We start from the raw sequence: 17,630 nt of genomic DNA on the forward strand, positions 1-17,630 counted from the left end.
TATTTTGGTTTTAGTAGTAAACAGCATTATTTCAGTTTTTCTTGGGTTAATACCTAGTCCACAACCTGTGGCCCAGGTATTTATCTTAGCCAAGGCCCTTTCCATAATGTCGCTAATTATGTTAGGGAACATACCTGACACTAGAATAACCACGTCATCCGCGTACGCTACTGCTTTCACACCTTTCTTATCTAGAATATTAAGAATATTATCCACGACCAGCAGCCACAGTAATGGTGAAATAACCCCTCCTTGTGGCGTCCCCCTACTGACGTGCTTCGTTTGGGTTATGCTGCCTAACTTTGATTGAATAATCCTTGTTTTAAGCATAGTAACTATCCAATTTTTAAACTCTTCTTCTAAACCTATTCTGGAAAGAGAGTCATTTATAGCTTTATTGCTTACATTGTTAAAAGCCCCTTCAATATCTAAAAAGGTTGCCAACGAGTATTGCTTAAAATGAATTGATTTTTCCACAGTACGAATGACCTCATGCAGAGCTGTTTCCGTAGATCTACCCTTGAGGTAAGCGTGCTGGGATTTGGAGATTGGAAAACGTTCTACCTTTTGTCTTAGGTGGAGCTCTATTACTCTCTCCATTGTTTTTAGTTAGAATGAAGTTAGGCTTATCGGCCTGTAATCTTTGACGGACTCATGTCCGATTTTGCCTGCCTTGGGTATAAAGACTACTTTAACCTGTCTCCAACTAAGTGGTACATAACTGTATTTAAGACATGCTTTGTAAATTTCCCCTAACCATGGAACCACTAAGTCTTGTAGTTTTTGCAACAAAATAGGGAAAATACCGTCCAAACCTGGCGATTTATAGGGACAGAAATTGTTAATTGAATACCTAATTTGTTCCGCTGTGACTATTGCTTCAGCCATCTGTGATGGTGTGCTTTCCAGGGTGATTGAACCGTTTTCTCTAGCATCATCGTCACAGTTTGGGAAATGAGTATCTAATAGTAGTCTTAGTGTCTCAGCAGAGGTTTCAGTCCATGTGCTGTCCTCTTTTTTGAGATAAGAAGGATTTGCACTTTCCTTGGATAGAACCTTGCTGAGCCTAGCAGAGGATGAGGTTGATTCAATTGACTTACAAAATTCCTTCCAGCCATTACTTTTGGCCTCCCTGATAGCTTTCTTGTAAGTTTTAAGACATTCCCTATATTCATGCCAACTATTGTGCTTATAGGTTTCGTTAAACTGTTTTCGTGTTTTCTGCCTAAGATCACTTAATTCTGAATCCACCAGGGTGGAAAAGATTTTTTGCTTCTACTTATTGGACAAGATTTCTTGTAAGCTATATTAAAAGCTGCCTCAAGATTATATATCCTCTCGTCTAACTTACTAGTAGAGTCTATCTTGATTTGTCTTACTTTATTAAGTTCCACCTTAGTTACCCTTGTAAAAACATTCCATTTTATCTTCTTCCGGTTTCTAAAGGGGATGGTATGATTTGGTTTAATGTTTAAGTTGAAAAGAATCCAACTATGATCTGAAAAGGATTTCTTGTCAGATACCTTCCAATTACTAACTACAATATCTGGATTTTCGGATAGGAGTGTTGTATCTAGCACTTCTTCCCAGTAGGTGAAAGTAGGTGTTTTACCTTTATTACAAATTAAAAGATTCGAATTGTTAATAAAATCAAACAGGTACTCACCCCTGTCATTGGTTTCCGAACTGCCCCAAACCGTATGCCGCGCATTGACGTCACATCCAATTATCGTGGGAATATCTTTTGATGTACTTCTGTTTACTAGCGCGACTACCTCTTCCGGAGGAGCATCTCTATCATGTGCCATGTAGGCAGAAGCCACAATAAAATTTTGTCCACCTGGCATTTCGATCCTTACTACTGTTAGATCATTATCGCTATACTGTGGACATAAAAAGGCATTAATACATTTTTTAACTAGGATACATGATCTTGGCTTACCATTGTTCCTAATATACAAATTGTTATAATTTTTCAGCATTAGCCCCATAACGTCCTTACCTCTGACCCATGGCTCTTGCACGATGCTGACATCGACATCCTCCTCGATGAGAAAGATGGCGAGATTGTCCGAGGCGATTTTCGAATGCTGAAGGTTGATTTGTGCTACTTTCAGCATTCGGGCAGGCTTACGAATTTTCTGAAGCTTCTTCCTGAAGCTTCATGTCGTCAAGCAATTTGTTAGCATCCTCTAACTCCTTGCCATCATCATCAATGCCTGTTGGGCGGAATATTTTTATTTTAGTGTACCGTACGCCAAACCTCAGCTTACAGTCCATTTCTTCCAGTGGCTTCACGGACTCCTCGTTTATCACCAGAAGAAGCGTCATATTGTTCTTTTGTGTGCCCTCGTCCTTGATGACTACCCAGTCATTCATTGGCACGTTTTGGTTCTGCCGTTGTAGCAGCTGGAGTACTTTCTCGTCCTCCATCTTCATAATTGGCAGCCAAATGCTGGTCTCGTCCTGAGACCGATCCCTCTACATTGCCTTTGCGGGTTTTGATAGGGTGGCCTGGTATTCCCTGTACTCATCGACCACCTTCTGGTATCGTAGTTTGTATGTACGGTCAAACGCCTGTTCTTTACTTTCAGCTTCATTTTTAGCAATTTTGCCAAGAATGAAAATAGTCTTCTGGTACCTTTGACGTCTGATCTTTGTCTCAGACTTTTTTGATTTTTCAGCAAGCGCACTATGGCTGGCGCGCTTGTCTGCCGATTTTTCTGTTATATGCGAAGTAGGCGCATTGCGACTGCTACTGCCTACATTGGTAAGTATGGCGGTTTCGACTCGCTCGTTTTCTTGACTTGATTCCAGGAGCTCGTCTTCGGAAGTGGTACCTAGTTCCTTGTTAGTTTTTTGTTTATTAATGTTTTTAAAAGAGTGCATAAATGTTCCCACGAGTGTAGGGGAAAGGGAGTTCGTCCGAAGCACAGCCCCCTTTACTTCGGAAAGGCTGAATTGAAACCGGAGGTCGCCAGGTATCCGGAGTCCACCGTTCTAAGACACACATACGCAGTGCCATTCATCCTTGGGCACGGTCGTTCATAAACCCAGGATTGCGGGTTTTATCGAGTTTTCCTCTCTAGAACCGCCATAATATGTGGCTCTGCACCACGTATGGACAGTCTTGGTTCATCATAAACCCTGGTCCCCAGACACCTAGTGGACCTACACACTTCCATTCACTCTAAAAAACACAAAAACACACATACATACATAAAGAGACAAAGACACACATACATGCACATAAACTACAGGACAACACAACTACTGGTAGTTCTTTGTTGTACCCACAAGCCAGACCGACAACAGGTCTCCTGACCATTGCATAGGCAGTGAGCAGGAGACCCATAGTCAGCAAGCTTGCCTGTAGCTAACCCCCTACACCACGTCAAGGTGCCTACCACGTAGGAAATAGAGTAATATCCAACATAATAAACGCATAACGTTTTGGCAAAATCGTTAGACATCTTTTATTTCAATGGATATTTGTATTCTAAAATCGTTCCCTAAAACACATAGCAGCAACAGAGTCCAGCCTCGGATTCTGTTTAAATAGTCTACTCGACTTGCGTATTGAATTATAATTTTGTAAAGCAACATAATCATTAATAAATTTTTTCTTTTGTACAATTGATAATAATTTTTTGAGTATTAAATAACGTTCGTGCCAAGTACACAAGCTTTCAAACCGTCACGTTTTCCTTTGACACGCATAAATGAAATGAAGATATGTGGTCATAACTTCATGACTAGTTTGCATATCTCCGAAAAATGTTCCATATTTCTACCGATAAGGTTGTTGTTATTGGATTCATTTTTATCCTTTTAAATAAATCTTCCGAAATGTGAAGGGTGCAGACTTCTTTCTATAAACAATAAAGACCATTGTTTATAGAATATCAAATTATTTGTTAGCTGCAATACTCTGCACCCACGAGACGCAAATTCTACCAGATAATGCTTTGTTGCAGAAATCATTCAGTCTTCAACAATAGTTGTTGACTGAATGTATGGCGTTCTATTGCCACAAATTGTTAAATATTACCTGGATGAGCACTAATCCACCACAATGTTATCGGATACATCATGGCTATTAATATTTGAAGACTTCTTTAATCTTGTGTAGAACTTTTGCTGCCAACAAAACTCCACCTAATTCGAAGAGTTGTAAAGGCTTGCCTTTCGACGGGATCAATTTAGATTTATTAGAAACCAAACTCAAAAAATTGGTTGTTTTCGCTTATACTGCAACCGCGTATACTTAGTTTGGTGAATTACCTTATCTTGGTTCACACGAACTTTATAAGACGGTACCAAGTCTTGCTGGGACGTCCATGGTCTAGGATCGAAATGTTTGCGTGCCCACGGCTCTAAAGCAATTTTAATAAAATTTTTCTAATAATAAGTCGCAAAGACCTTGATACGAGGTTCAATGAAAACAATGGGAGGGCATTCATCAGAGCTGCCTATACCATTACTTGAGTTGGAAAATTATTTCGAGTGGTCATTCATAGTCTCAAATGGCAGTGAACGGCAGTGCGGGTAATTAAGTAAACACGATCATTTTGAGAGTTTTTGAACTGCTCAATGAAAAAATTTTTCTAATCAGAGAATACTATGTTTGGAAATTCGCCACGTTCGTGTAAGCGTAACAACAACAATTTTGGAATATGTGCTGATGTTTTGCTAGAGTATTTTCAGTTCTCCGAATCGTTTCAGGTGATGTTGATGTTTTTTTTCGTCCTGCCTGAACTATTATAAAAATTTATGGTACGGTACATTTATGGTACAAACATTTTATTCACTTGTGTTCATGAACAGTTATTTTCCACCCAACTATAACGCAATCACACTTTTACGTTTGTAATGAAACTTTTCACTGCCTTTGATCGCTGGGATAGCTTACGGTCCTCCAGGGTTGTTACAAGAATATTTCTTTGTAACCCTGAATCTTTTCCGTGTGGTGGCGGGATAAGAATACCTCCTCAGTATGTCTCTGCTTGTTCTAAAATGCGACTAAAAGAGAAAATGCACAGGTCAAAGTAGAACTTCTACGATTCCTGGTAAGTCGTGAGGGCGCATAGGTCAAAGTAGCTTGCTACGACTCCTGATAAGACGACCCTTCTGCTAGCAGGTCGGCCCGGCATTTGCTCAGGCCATGCTAAGTTGACCAGCCTTCGGAAAGTGCGACTATCTATCAGGTCAACTGTCAAGCGATAAGTACGGTCATGTCTCTGCTTATCGTTTGGCGCAGATAGTCGGGCGGGGTGAAGGAAAACACCCTTTTAGTGAATGAGCAGTGAGAATGATTGTATGAATGTGTGAATAAATGGATTGTGTGTATTAGAAATAAAACCCCCCAAACTAAGATGGAACAGCTACGCCTTTAGCTTGGCTGCTGGGGTAGAAGCAGTCTTAGTAGCGAACTCAGGACACCTGGCGACCTCCTGTTTTAAACAGCCTTACCTGTGCAATGCGAAGCTCTCCGCAGGTGGACATATTTCTCTTCGCAACTCGTGGGAATCAAAATTACCGAACAAATTTTAACTATACCAACTCAAGGCGAAGTGGTTGACGCTGATAAAGTGGACAATGAGGCCTCACAGGCCGAGCTGATAGCCTTAGCTTCAGATGCCACAAAACATGACGGTCATGAGACCAACAAAATGGTGGACGAAGAAGTCCCGCAAGAGGCTGAACCGTTAACCAAAACAGTTGGAAACAGGACAACGACTGATCTCGACTTGGCCGAGCGTATCCGTCTGAACAAGAGGGAAAAGCAGAAGCGAAGAAGAGAGAAGCAAAAGGCTGCAAAAGCCACAAGATCGGTTGAACAACTAGCCGATCAACTCAGCGGACTATCGCATGTGGAATCATCGCTGGAGGAAGAACAGCTAGCAAAGAGGTATAAGAGCGGATGCCCTGAAGCTCCGACAGCAAGCTCAACTCCATCAGCTAAAATCACAGGCGATAACTCTGATGGTGGACAACTAGTAAAGGATGTCAGCCAAGCTGAATCGACAGTCAAAGATCCAACCAGTGCACGAGGTGGAGTACCTTATCAGGCACTCAACTGACCCGTATTGGTTGGTAAAAGGACCGTTGGTCGGCGTGGTGGACAACCTTTAGCGGCTGATAACCAGAAGAGAACGCAAAACGGATCTGGGGTTAAGTAAGGCGGACAACCCATACAGGGTGTTAACCAACCAAAACAAGGCAGACAACTTATAACTGTTGCTAACCAAGTGGGGCCCCAAACCAGTACAGCGGACCATCTACCTAGCACAAGTAAGGCTGAAAATAAACAAAATTACGGCAAGCGGGCAGTAGGAGACGCAAAGGATGGCCCTGCCATACCAGAAAAACATAAAGGTTGAACAACTGAATATTCATCACAATAAAGCAGCATTAGCAATGATCCTGCGACACTTTGACGAAGAAAAGTTGGACATACTACTGATTCAAGAGCCCTGGATTGTTCAAAACGCTATTAAGGGACTTGGTACATCAGTTGCCACGCTGTTCTTTCCACAGGCAGCTGGTAAAATAAGGACATGCATAATGGTGACGAAGGGGATACAATGCATCCAATTGCCTCATCTATGCTTACCAGATCTTACTACGGTAAGAGTAGGGAGTGATGCCAATACCTTTATCGTGGCGTCAGCCTATCTACCATACGACTCTACTGAACCACCTCCCAGTCAGAAGGTAATCAGACTGATGGAGTATTGTAGGACGAAAAGGCTAGAAATTGTCATAGGATGTGATGCGAACGCACACAACATTGTGTGGGGTAGCAGCGATAGTAACAACAGAGGGGAATCTCTCCTCGAGTTTATTGAAAAATACAATCTGATGATTGCAAACAGGGGGTTAGAACCTACCTTCGTTGACGCACGAAGGTCAGAAGTTATTGACCTAACCCCGTGCTCAGGCGCAATGACACAGAAAATTGAGAAATGGAAGGTTACTGATAGACTAACAATGTCGGATCATCGGGCTGTACACTTTAAAATACTCTGTCGTCCGAAACGCACTAATAGTCAGAGGCTAGTAAGAATTCCTGAGAATACTGATCAAGTAACGTACTTGACGTTGTTGGCGGAATTATTACAAAACAGGCCGCTGAGGAAACTCAAGACCACATGGAATATAGAGACAGAAATCAAAGCAATTACTGCTGCGATGATTAATGCATTCGAAAACGCTTGTCCCCAAACCAGCATTGCAGAAAAGTCGTCGACACCTTGGTGGAGTCAGGATCTTGATGTAAAAAAATGGAGACAAGGAAAGCCTTTAATAAATACATAAGGGAGAAGAACTCCGAATCATGGGACCTGTATAAGGCCAAAAAGCGTGAATTTAAGAAAGCATTACGCAACCGGAAACGGGAGTCGTGGCGGAATTTCTGTTCGAGCATGAAGGGACCTCTGAAGTAAGTCGGTTACAAAAGATGATCACCAAAGATCCGGTCTCAAGACTTGGTTTAATCCGAAAGAAGGCTGGTACAATGACGGAGACAGTAGGTGAGTCTGACTTCAGGTGGCATTTCGATGGCCATCATGATGGACATCGAAGGAGCCTTTGACAAAGTAAGCTTTGATAAATTAAAATCTGCTCTAGCTGACCGAGAAGTCGGTTCACTCATTATTGGATGGATAGATTTCATGCTAAGGCAAAGAGCAGTAAACCTACAAAATGGAAGACATAGACTGAGAGGCAGAACAGTCAGAGGCAGCCCACAGGGAGAGGTGCTTTCACCATTTCTGTGGAACGTGACCATAGACTCTCTACTTCAACAGCTTGACTTCAAAGGCATACAAACAATTGGGTATGCGGACGATATAGCACTGATGGTGAATGGCAAGTTCCCAGACACCTCAAATGCGTCGAAAAATGGTGTAGGGAACAAGGCCTAGCCATCAATGTCGCGAAATCAGACACTATCCTCTTCACGAGAAAGAGAAGTCTGTCAATGGAGCCTTAACAACTTTTTGATAATAAAATTCGCATATCAAAGTCGGTGAAGTATCTAGGTGTTGTCCTAGATAATAAACTGACTTGGAATGAACATGTGAATGAAAAGATCAGGAAAGCGAAGAGAGCTCTATTTCAATGTAAGAGACTGTGCGGAAGACGATGGGGGATACCCCAAAATCGATGTACTGGATCTATACGATGATGGGCAGAGCTATTATAACACATGCGTCAGTTGTCTAGTGGTGTAAAGTCACCCAAAAGACAATAAAGACGAAGTTAGATAGAGTCCAGCGACTAGCCTGTGTTGGAATAACAGGCGCTATGCGAACTACACCAACACCGGCATTAGAGGCGATGCTAGGTTTGCTTCCGTTGGATTTACATATAAAGAAAACGGCGGTACTGGCAGCAATTCGCATGAACCGGAGCTCTACGTGGAACAACTTTGGAAAATTAGTGGGCCATCTAACGTGCACTCTATATCTCGGAATATATGTTTCCGTCTATCAAGCGGAACTTATGGCGGTCTCACATGCTCTGGATCACCTATTGAATTGTCAGGTATATCAGAAAAAGATTCTGATAGCGCTGGACAACCAAGCAGTTATCAAAAGCATGCAAAAGACATACATAACTAACAGTTTAATTCAAGAATGTGTAACGAAGCTCAAAGAATATGCTCATGGATATGAGGTGACGATCATGTGGGTTAAAGGACACATCGGTAGTGAGCAAAACGAGAATGCAGATGAACTTGCAAAGCAAGGATCAAGCCATAATTTCTGTGGCCCGGTACACAGAATACCATTGGGGTACAGCATGACGGCAGCCTATGTCTATAAGTGGATAATCTCACTTCATCTTAATAGATGGAGAGAGTTGAGCACTTGTAGACAGACCAAACTCATGTTACCTAAACCGTGGGCCAGAGAAGCAATAAAGGTGCTCAGCTATTCGCGGAGCACCCTAAGCTGGCTGACCTCACTAATTACTGGACATGGCAACTTCAAGTATCACCTTAAAAAGATAACTCTTGCTGAGGAAGACACTTGCAGACTATGTCTAGAAGAAAAGGAGACAGCGGTGCATATATTGTGCCAATGTCCAGCACTGACAAGTAGGAGGAAGACTGTCTTGGGACACCATTGGGTTGGTGACGACTTGGCAGGAAACCTCAAGCTAAATGAGCTGCTTGCATTTACAAAAGATGTAGTCATGCGAACGGAAGCCACTCCAGCTTTAACTCAATAACAACATCCGAGATTCGAAGGACGAAAAAGGATCGTTTCTTCGACTAATCCTTCACTTCAGTGGGGTCACTTGTCGGACAGTGCGCTGTCCCAACGTCCCACCATATATATAACCCTGAATCTTCACGTCATATAATAATTTTAAACCATGGGTTAATTTTTAGTCTAATTTTTATTTATTACATATTTTTTTGTTTTGCATCGTTGCTAACTTGGCACTAGCAATATATTATATTAAAAATCTGTCATTTCGCCATTTTTGCACCAAAAACTTATTATTATATTATTTTTTATTATTATAATAAAAAATATATTATTTTCAACACTTTTTTCTCGAAAAGGTATTATATGAAGTCAACTTTCAGTCAATGTTCGAAATTTGTTGAATATATTTTTATATAGTAGCAAAATCGACTTTGGTTGCTGGTTTGGCTCTCAAAGTCGATTTCCACCAAAAAAGTTCGTAGTGTGAACTCCGTATTAGATTCAATATGTCTTCGGAAAAATAGAGATGTTTGATATTTAAACATCCAGGTACGCATTTCCATTTTAACTCCAAAGAAATTTTAATTAAGTGAAAATTCGTATATTATTATAAAATAATTAGATTTTTTTAATGCTTTTGTGATTAAAATTCAATGCCGCCTTTTTTTCTAGTAGTATAATATTTATGCACCTTATTACAACTTTGGTATATTTCCTCGAAACGGATTTTTAATGTCAAAAAGCCGAAACAAACAACGAATTTGCTTAAAAATTTCACCTCATTACACAAAATTTTAAATATTATTTGAATAATCCACAAAATTTTATACACAGTTTTTCGAATGAATTTGTTGCTTTTCTTTTTTGATTTGAATAATCCAGAAAATTTTATACGCAATTTTTTTAATAACTCTCAGTTCCTTTTCTTTATCTTCTTTGGTCAACATTCTTGAACGATATTTAATTAGGAAAACATCGATTGTTATTTGAATAATGTTATCAATATTAGCTGATTGTTTTGGAATGGTAACACCGTTGTCGTTTGTTTGGCTTTCACATGTCATTCAGGATTGATTTTCATTGTTTATATTTACGGTGGGTATTCGTTTGTTATAAATTTTATTCCGAAAATAAATTTTACTGTGATAATTTTATCAATTTTAAGTAATGAAACTGACGTCAAATTATATTTTTGTTATTTTATATAATCTTTGTTTCAGATAATTGTTTGTAACTTACATTGATTCTTTCCTCGCTTCCTATTATTTTAAAACGTATTTTAATATGAGTGATTATGAATCGGATGACGAAAAATCTCAATTTGAGAAATTGAAATATGCTACTGTTCCAAAAGGAATGTCTGTCAGCGGATGGGATGATGACGAAGACGATTTGGTAGAAGAAGACAGTAACCCAACAGGTATTTTATTAAATAAAAGCAGTTGATATTTGGCTCCCAATCATATTTAATTTTTAGCAACTTTGGACCGATATATACTTTGGGCTGTAAATGCAAATAATATTGAAGAAACTACGAAAATCTTGAATTTGGATGGTAAAGCTGTGTTCGCCAAGGATGACGATGGTTACACTCCTCTACATAGGTAACAGATTTTTTTAAGGTATTTTACGCTGCTTATTACTTTTTTAAGGACATGCTATAATAATTTTATTGGCATCACGAAACTCTTACTTCAATATAATGCTGATATAAATGCAAAAACTCAACTTGGATGGACACCATTACATTCTGCGTGCAAATGGAATAATGCAGACTGCGTTTCAATATTGTTGCAACATAATGCAGATGTTAATGTACAATCTGAAGGACTCCAAACCCCCTTGCATATTGCAGCCACTGTATCCAGTTGTAGAAGCACTGCGTTATTGTTGTTAATGGATGTTAATATTAATAACGACTTACTTAACAATTCGGAAGATACGGCACAACAGATTGCAAAACGAAGCGGTATGACGTATCCAATATTTGAAATGGGAAATCCTGCATATAGAGTAGAAACTGGTTTTATTGAGTAGTATTAAATATAAAAATAAATTTACAAATAAAAACTATTTTGCCAATTCGGTACAAAGAAAATACCGTCTTTTATTCTACTTCTGAAACTAAAACTTCATGTCTACAAGTGAACGCATTTTCATCCACTTATGAAAATGTACAAGGCATTCTGATCACGAAACAAGAATTGGTATTGAAGTCTGCCCATATCCAATATTTATTTATGTTACGCATGTAAATAAGAACTCTAATATGTAAAGGTAGTAAGCCCGGCCATAAAAAGAGTGAAAGGTATTTCGCAAAACATTTGTATTAAATAATTTTAATATGCGAACAAAAACGTCTTAGTAAAATGAGATTCTTTAAACAGGTTAACCTTGAACCTGAATATCGAGCTACATCGGCGACCACACCACATCAATGAACCACTTATTAGATTAACTTTGAATAAATACTGCAATAACAAATTTTAATAACACTAATTAATTAATTTGAATATCATCACTTTTTAAACTTCGAGATAACAATATAAAAAAACAAGAAGTTTATGTGTAATTTGTTTATTGGTTGAATCAAGCAATTGAGCTTGCATTAGATGCGATACGCGGCCACAAGTCCGCACATTCTTTTGCAACAGGACCAGTTATTGCAGAACCTTTCATTTCGCCTTTGTTATTTACAATGACGCCTGCATTGTCCTCGAAATATATAAAAACACCATCCCTCCTTCTAAAGGGTTTTCGTTGACGAATTACCACAGCAGGCATAACCTAAAAATATGTCCATAGAAATTTAAAGTCAAATAGATATACATAATTAATTTATATATGAATATGAAACTGTCAATAATAAATATAGTATTCATAATACCACATTTCGATCATATGGCGATGCTATGTAGTTAGGAATGAATGCTCTTTATTTATTTATTTCAAATTAATCTCTCTAAATATGTTTACCTTTTTCCGTAACTCAGGTTTGCCTTTTTTAACCGTAGCAACAAACATGTCACCAACGCCAGCAGCTGGGAGGCGGTTTAAACGACCGCGAATTCCATGAACAGCAATCACATACAAATTTTTAGCACCTGGCGAAAGAAATATTAAAAATTGTCAAATGCTATTATTAATAGATATATACCGGTGTTATCAGCACAATTCATTACGGCGCCAACAGGCAAACCAAGAGATATGCGGAATTTTCCACCAGCGGTACCTCCACGACCTACATAATTAGATAAAAATATATTTATCACAATCTCATCCACTTTTAATTTATAACACAAAAAATTAAATTTAGATCCAGTTAACAATTTAAGTTTGGCGATTATTTGAGATTATTTCTACCTCTTTTAGACATTTTGGAGCTGGCCTTTGTGAAGACGGAAATTAAAAGAACAGTCACAAGGAATGCAAAAAACGATTACTACATTTATAAACGAATAACCATTAAAATTTATAAAATAATTAGGCAGCCCATACTTAGTATGTGTTTCTTCAAACTGGCATGATAAAAACATTCTTGCACAAGAACAGAAACCTTTGATATGGCGTTTACACTAGCCTGAAATGACTGATTTAAATCAAAAATCACAGATGAAAAGCAAATAGATGATTTCTGTATACAAAATCTCATATGCGCAAATGAGATCCACACTCGTGCAATGGATCTCATTTTGTATAAATGAGTTCCGAAAAATTTGAAATGAGTGACATATGCAAATGAATACATTACACCTACCATAAATAAAATTTTTTATGGCATTTTGACAGTTTGAGACAGCTATTTTTGACATACTTACAAAAAAAGGTAAGCAAATATTTGGTAGTTGCATTTCTGTGAAAACGATGCACCTCTTTTTGGAACTTCTATTACCCAAACAGTACTTAATTTTTCAGTTTACATTGTAGGGCACACGCCAAAAAACAAATGAACAGGCAGGTTGACAAATTATCTGTTTGAAATTAGCAAACACTTTCAAATGAAGTGCTGACAAATCAACATTTTCAAATGCTCGTATGTATGCATGTACACCAGATTTTCCTAACGAAACTTATTTAGACAGAGTCATGCTTTTTCCTGCTCTCAGTGTACATGATGGTTTTGGTTATGATTACAGTCAAGTAACGAATAGTAAGGAAGAATAGTAAGTTGCAAAATTTAAATGCTATTTTAGTACCGAGTATGATAAATATATTAAGTTGCAAATAAATAAAAAATGCGAACTGCTAAAGATATGAATTATGACATGTGTATTTCAACTTTTGAACATATAAAATATATAAGAAATGTTACATTATACCGAGAAGAATAATATGAAATAATTATAGTGAACTGAACTAAGTATAATGACTCGAAATAAGATAAGTATTCCACTTTTAAAAATTTAAGAGAACTTTTATTTAAATGAAGATGGTTTAACGAAATCTGCGATGGACTTTGGCTCTTCTTACATATAAATACGTATCATAGTAATTACCTTTTTTTTTATATTACTTTATAAAAATAAAATCCGTTTTATTGTTTTTACCTTAGAAACTAAACTTTTCATTTTCTATAATTTTTTTAATAGTCTTCAGTAGAAAAATGTCTATTGTCTACTAATAGACATTTCATATGTAGTATTTGCTATTACATATGAAAAATGACTAGAATATCACCCTGATGCATCAAGTCAACCAAATATGATGTGTAATACCCTCTATACCCACCGAATACTCCATGTTTTAATATTATATGTTAGTATGTTAGTGTTGTATACTTTGTGAGTAACCGGTATGTAAATTACATATAAAATACATAAATATTATAAATGGTTTCCTAGCAAAAAACTATTTAAACCCACGTTATGTAGTGTATCTCGGCATGAGTAAAATTATTGTTGTTTTCAATGAAAATTAAAAAATTGAGAGTAAAAACAATATGTCGGTTCAAATTCCGGCATGAGGACCGGCGAATTTGTCTCTCGGCACTAATACAAAGCAGTGTTGTTCAGTAATAAATTTCAGAACTTATACTATGTTAACATTACGAACTTTAGTGAACGAACTTTGCTAAAGTTGATTCAGCGTTCACATCAAAGAAGATTTTATCTTTTATAGAATGGAAACTCCGCCCATCTCGATCAAAACTAAGAGAAATTGCTTAAGAAAATTCATTTTTTATAACATTTTTGTCACACGTATTAAATAAGTGTGATTAAACCACACTTATGCCACTTTTACGCTCTTTCATGCTCTTTCAGGGCTGCTGCATAACTTTTTTTCAACTTACTGTACAAGTGTTTATTTAAGCAGATTTATAAATACTCATAAATGAATTTAAGTATACATTACATATAATTTAAATATTATTAAATTAAATGGATTTATTTACAATAACATATAATTATGTAAAAAAATTTTTTAATTGTAATTGAGTATGTTACACAATCATTTATACACTTTTCTTAGCTATTTATATATTTTTGATGTGCGAAAATAGTTCAGAAGGGTTTCATATAATATGTTGAAAGCAATTAAAATCTATTTTAACTTGAAATTCAAAAAATATGTTTTGAAATTAAATTCAGTATAATATCATGTTAATAATGTTTTTCATTTAAATAGCTTTTTGGAATAAATTGGGTATATTATACAATGAAATTTAAAGTTATATGACATTAATATATACAATTTACAATTGCATGTAGCATAAAATTCACACATCTATGCAAATAAATTATATACTGAAAAATAGAAATAATTAATTTTTATAATAATAATTCAGTGTTAGATATATCAAAAGTCATATTATAATTTATTTTACTTATTTTCAGAAAAAAATAACTGAGTATATAGCATTCTTCACTTCAAGAAATATAATATTCCAAAATTTATTTAATATATATTGGTTTTCGTTAGAAATTGTAGAAAATTATTTCAAAATTAAATAAATTTTTAAACAATCGCAATAAATACTAATTTTATTGCTTGCACGGCCACTCCATTATGGTGAATGCATTTTTAAAATAGAGCATTGCCTAATACCAGGTTCGCACTATCTCATTTAGGCACTTGCTCATTTATATAAATGAGAAACCGTTCACATAATAATGAGCTCATTTATACAGCTTTTAGAACTTTTATATGTCAAAAAAGCTATAAAAGAACTTTCTTTTGTTTACAAATAAAACACAAAGAAAAATTTTGGTATTGTGTAAAATAAATATTTTAAAATGGAAAACGCAGAAAATTTAAAAAACATAATATATAATGTGTGTGAAATTATTAATAATAGAAAGAAAGCAATTTCTGAATATCGTAAATGTCGTGCAATGCACCGAAAAAATATACTTGAAATACGAAAAAAGCAAATAGCAATACTTTCTACAATAATTGCGAGCAACCGGAGGAAGTGCTGGACTTTGGTTAGTGCCGCCAGTAATGATTATTAAATAAAGTTTAAAATTAACATTTTTTTTCAGAAAAGAACAAAGATATTCTGGGAAGTGGATTGCCAGAAAAATGGTCCAAATTTTTTCAAAGAAAATTTTCGCATGAGTTTGGAATGTTTTAAGGAGTTATGTGAATTATTAAAAGGACTACAGAAAAGAGATACAACCTTTCGAATTTCAATTTCTTTAGAAAAGAGAATTGCTATTGGCTTGTATTGCCTTGGGTCGTCGGCTGAATACAGAAGCGAAATGAAATGACAAAAATGATGTAGTGGAAAAAAGTTGGGTACGTGCTCTGAAAAAACAACATCTGGTTTCAGAACGACAACAACCAGAAGAAGTTTCAGTATTAAATGACGGCGATCTAAATGCAGAACTAATAAGACGATGTTTAGCTACATTTTTTAGTAAGTTTTATTAGAAATTCACCTAATCCTAATTTTTAACTTTGTAGCACTAAATAACTTAATCTAATTATCCTATACATTTATAAAAAAAAAAAAAGTAACTTAATCTAAATTATAATAGTATAATGATAACAATAATTATAAATTATGTTATATTATTAATAAATAATTATCGCTATTCATCGCTGGAGTCATCGTAACCAGTGAGCCGAGTATATGGAAAACCTCTTTCCATTGATGACGCGATACGGGATAAAGCAACATTGCTTTCTTCCATTAAAATCAGGAACCTTGCGTCTGTGCGTTCCTGCAGCTCGATGTGACGGTTCTCTACATCTATCAGATTCTGAAATTTTTCCAAAAGGGTGTCATTCAAATTGCCTTTATTTTTTTTTTTTGCAGGTGTTTCAGAATCTTCCGACGTAGATATTGGATCTATCGGTGGAGAAGAGCATGGCGACAGCAACGATGTATCATTTGATGACGGGGCCTGGTCTGATAAATAAACACATTCATTATTTTGAAAAACTTAAACAAATTTGTGAAAACTCACCTGCAATACTTTCAAACACTAAATTTGGCACTTTCCGACCAAGCATTTCTCCTTCTCTTCATTTTCTGTGTCTGAAAATAATATTTAATTAAATTAATCTAAAATCAACTATTTAAATTTGTATTGCCTATTTAATTCATGAAAACAAAAAATTTTATTAAATACTAGTACGTACTTCTTTTTGCCATTGACATGAATCCATCTGAAATAAATGAATATATCTCACTAAAAAATTAAATATTTCATTGATATATTAAATCATTTATATACATGTTATATATTAATTAAATTTCAATTAATAAAAACAGATTATATTTAATACTACTTTCTCAGTGTACTTGTTTACTGTGCAGTTGTTGTTTGTTTACATTTTATATTTAAAAATATATGACAGATACTTCAAATTTTGGTCATTTCCCTTTTGGGAAATTTTTTTTAAAGGGTTGCATTCGACAATTTTGGTCTAAAATGAGCTGATTTATTGTAAATCAGCACATTTATATGAAAGCTCTTTGTATGGTAAATCATGCTCATTAGTGATTATAATGAGCAAAACCGCCTAAATGAGATAGTGTGAATGTACTATAAGAAATTTTCATTCTTATTAATTCGTAAAACGAATTTTATAGTCAGTACCGAATAAACAGTTGATGCGTGAGGGTGCGCACGCATGTCAACGAGCATGGTTCGATTGCTGCCTACAAACACGGTTGCCACTTATGGTACTTTAGTACCAAAATTGGTACTTTTTTTTTTTTTTTTTCATTTGGTACTCATTTTCAAAAACTGGTACATTTTTGACGACCCAATTTTATTGTGGATATTTCCAATTAATTTTTTTTATAAATGCAACTTTGCACTATTTTATATATTGTTCATTTATAACACTATAAAAAACACAGAACGAGAAAACAACAATGTCCAAAAAAATTTTGGACCTTTTTTTATAGAAATGGTACCTTTTTAAACCAATTTTGGTACAGAAAAAAATTTT

At 36.0% G+C, this 17,630-nt stretch overlaps 4 protein-coding genes across 4 annotated transcripts; 2 read left to right on the plus strand and 2 right to left on the minus strand.

Moving 5' to 3' along the window:
• Positions 1-6,348: 6,348 nt before the first annotated feature.
• On the plus strand, positions 6,349-7,320 carry LOC119675165. Its single transcript, XM_038086354.1, has one exon. The coding sequence runs from the start codon at positions 6,349-6,351 to the stop codon at positions 7,318-7,320; it is 972 nt and encodes a 323-aa protein (XP_037942282.1).
• Positions 7,321-10,208: 2,888 nt separating this feature from the next.
• LOC119678320 (ankyrin repeat domain-containing protein 49-like) lies at positions 10,209-11,316 on the plus strand. The gene is made up of 4 exons (XM_038090086.1): positions 10,209-10,319; positions 10,445-10,644; positions 10,702-10,828; positions 10,877-11,316. Exons 2-4 carry the CDS (start codon positions 10,509-10,511, stop codon positions 11,259-11,261), a joined length of 648 nt encoding a protein of 215 aa, XP_037946014.1. The 5' UTR covers positions 10,209-10,319; positions 10,445-10,508; the 3' UTR covers positions 11,262-11,316.
• A 469-nt stretch (positions 11,317-11,785) lies between these two features.
• Positions 11,786-12,688, minus strand: LOC119678321 (60S ribosomal protein L23). Its single transcript, XM_038090087.1, has 4 exons — positions 12,588-12,688; positions 12,382-12,465; positions 12,201-12,328; positions 11,786-12,011 (listed from the first exon to the last, which is right to left on the minus strand). The coding sequence occupies exons 1-4, from the start codon at positions 12,598-12,600 to the stop codon at positions 11,814-11,816; spliced, it is 423 nt and encodes a 140-aa protein (XP_037946015.1). The 5' UTR covers positions 12,601-12,688; the 3' UTR covers positions 11,786-11,813.
• Positions 12,689-16,258: 3,570 nt separating this feature from the next.
• On the minus strand, positions 16,259-16,851 carry LOC119675166. Its single transcript, XM_038086355.1, has 3 exons — positions 16,812-16,851; positions 16,637-16,707; positions 16,259-16,578 (listed from the first exon to the last, which is right to left on the minus strand). The coding sequence occupies exons 2-3, from the start codon at positions 16,680-16,682 to the stop codon at positions 16,259-16,261; spliced, it is 366 nt and encodes a 121-aa protein (XP_037942283.1). The 5' UTR covers positions 16,683-16,707; positions 16,812-16,851.
• Between the last annotated feature and the right edge of the window lie 779 nt (positions 16,852-17,630).

The sequence above is a fragment of the Teleopsis dalmanni genome, chromosome 2 (assembly GCF_002237135.1).
Source record: "Teleopsis dalmanni isolate 2A chromosome 2, ASM223713v2, whole genome shotgun sequence".
In the NCBI taxonomy this organism is placed as follows: Eukaryota; Metazoa; Arthropoda; class Insecta; order Diptera; family Diopsidae; genus Teleopsis; species Teleopsis dalmanni.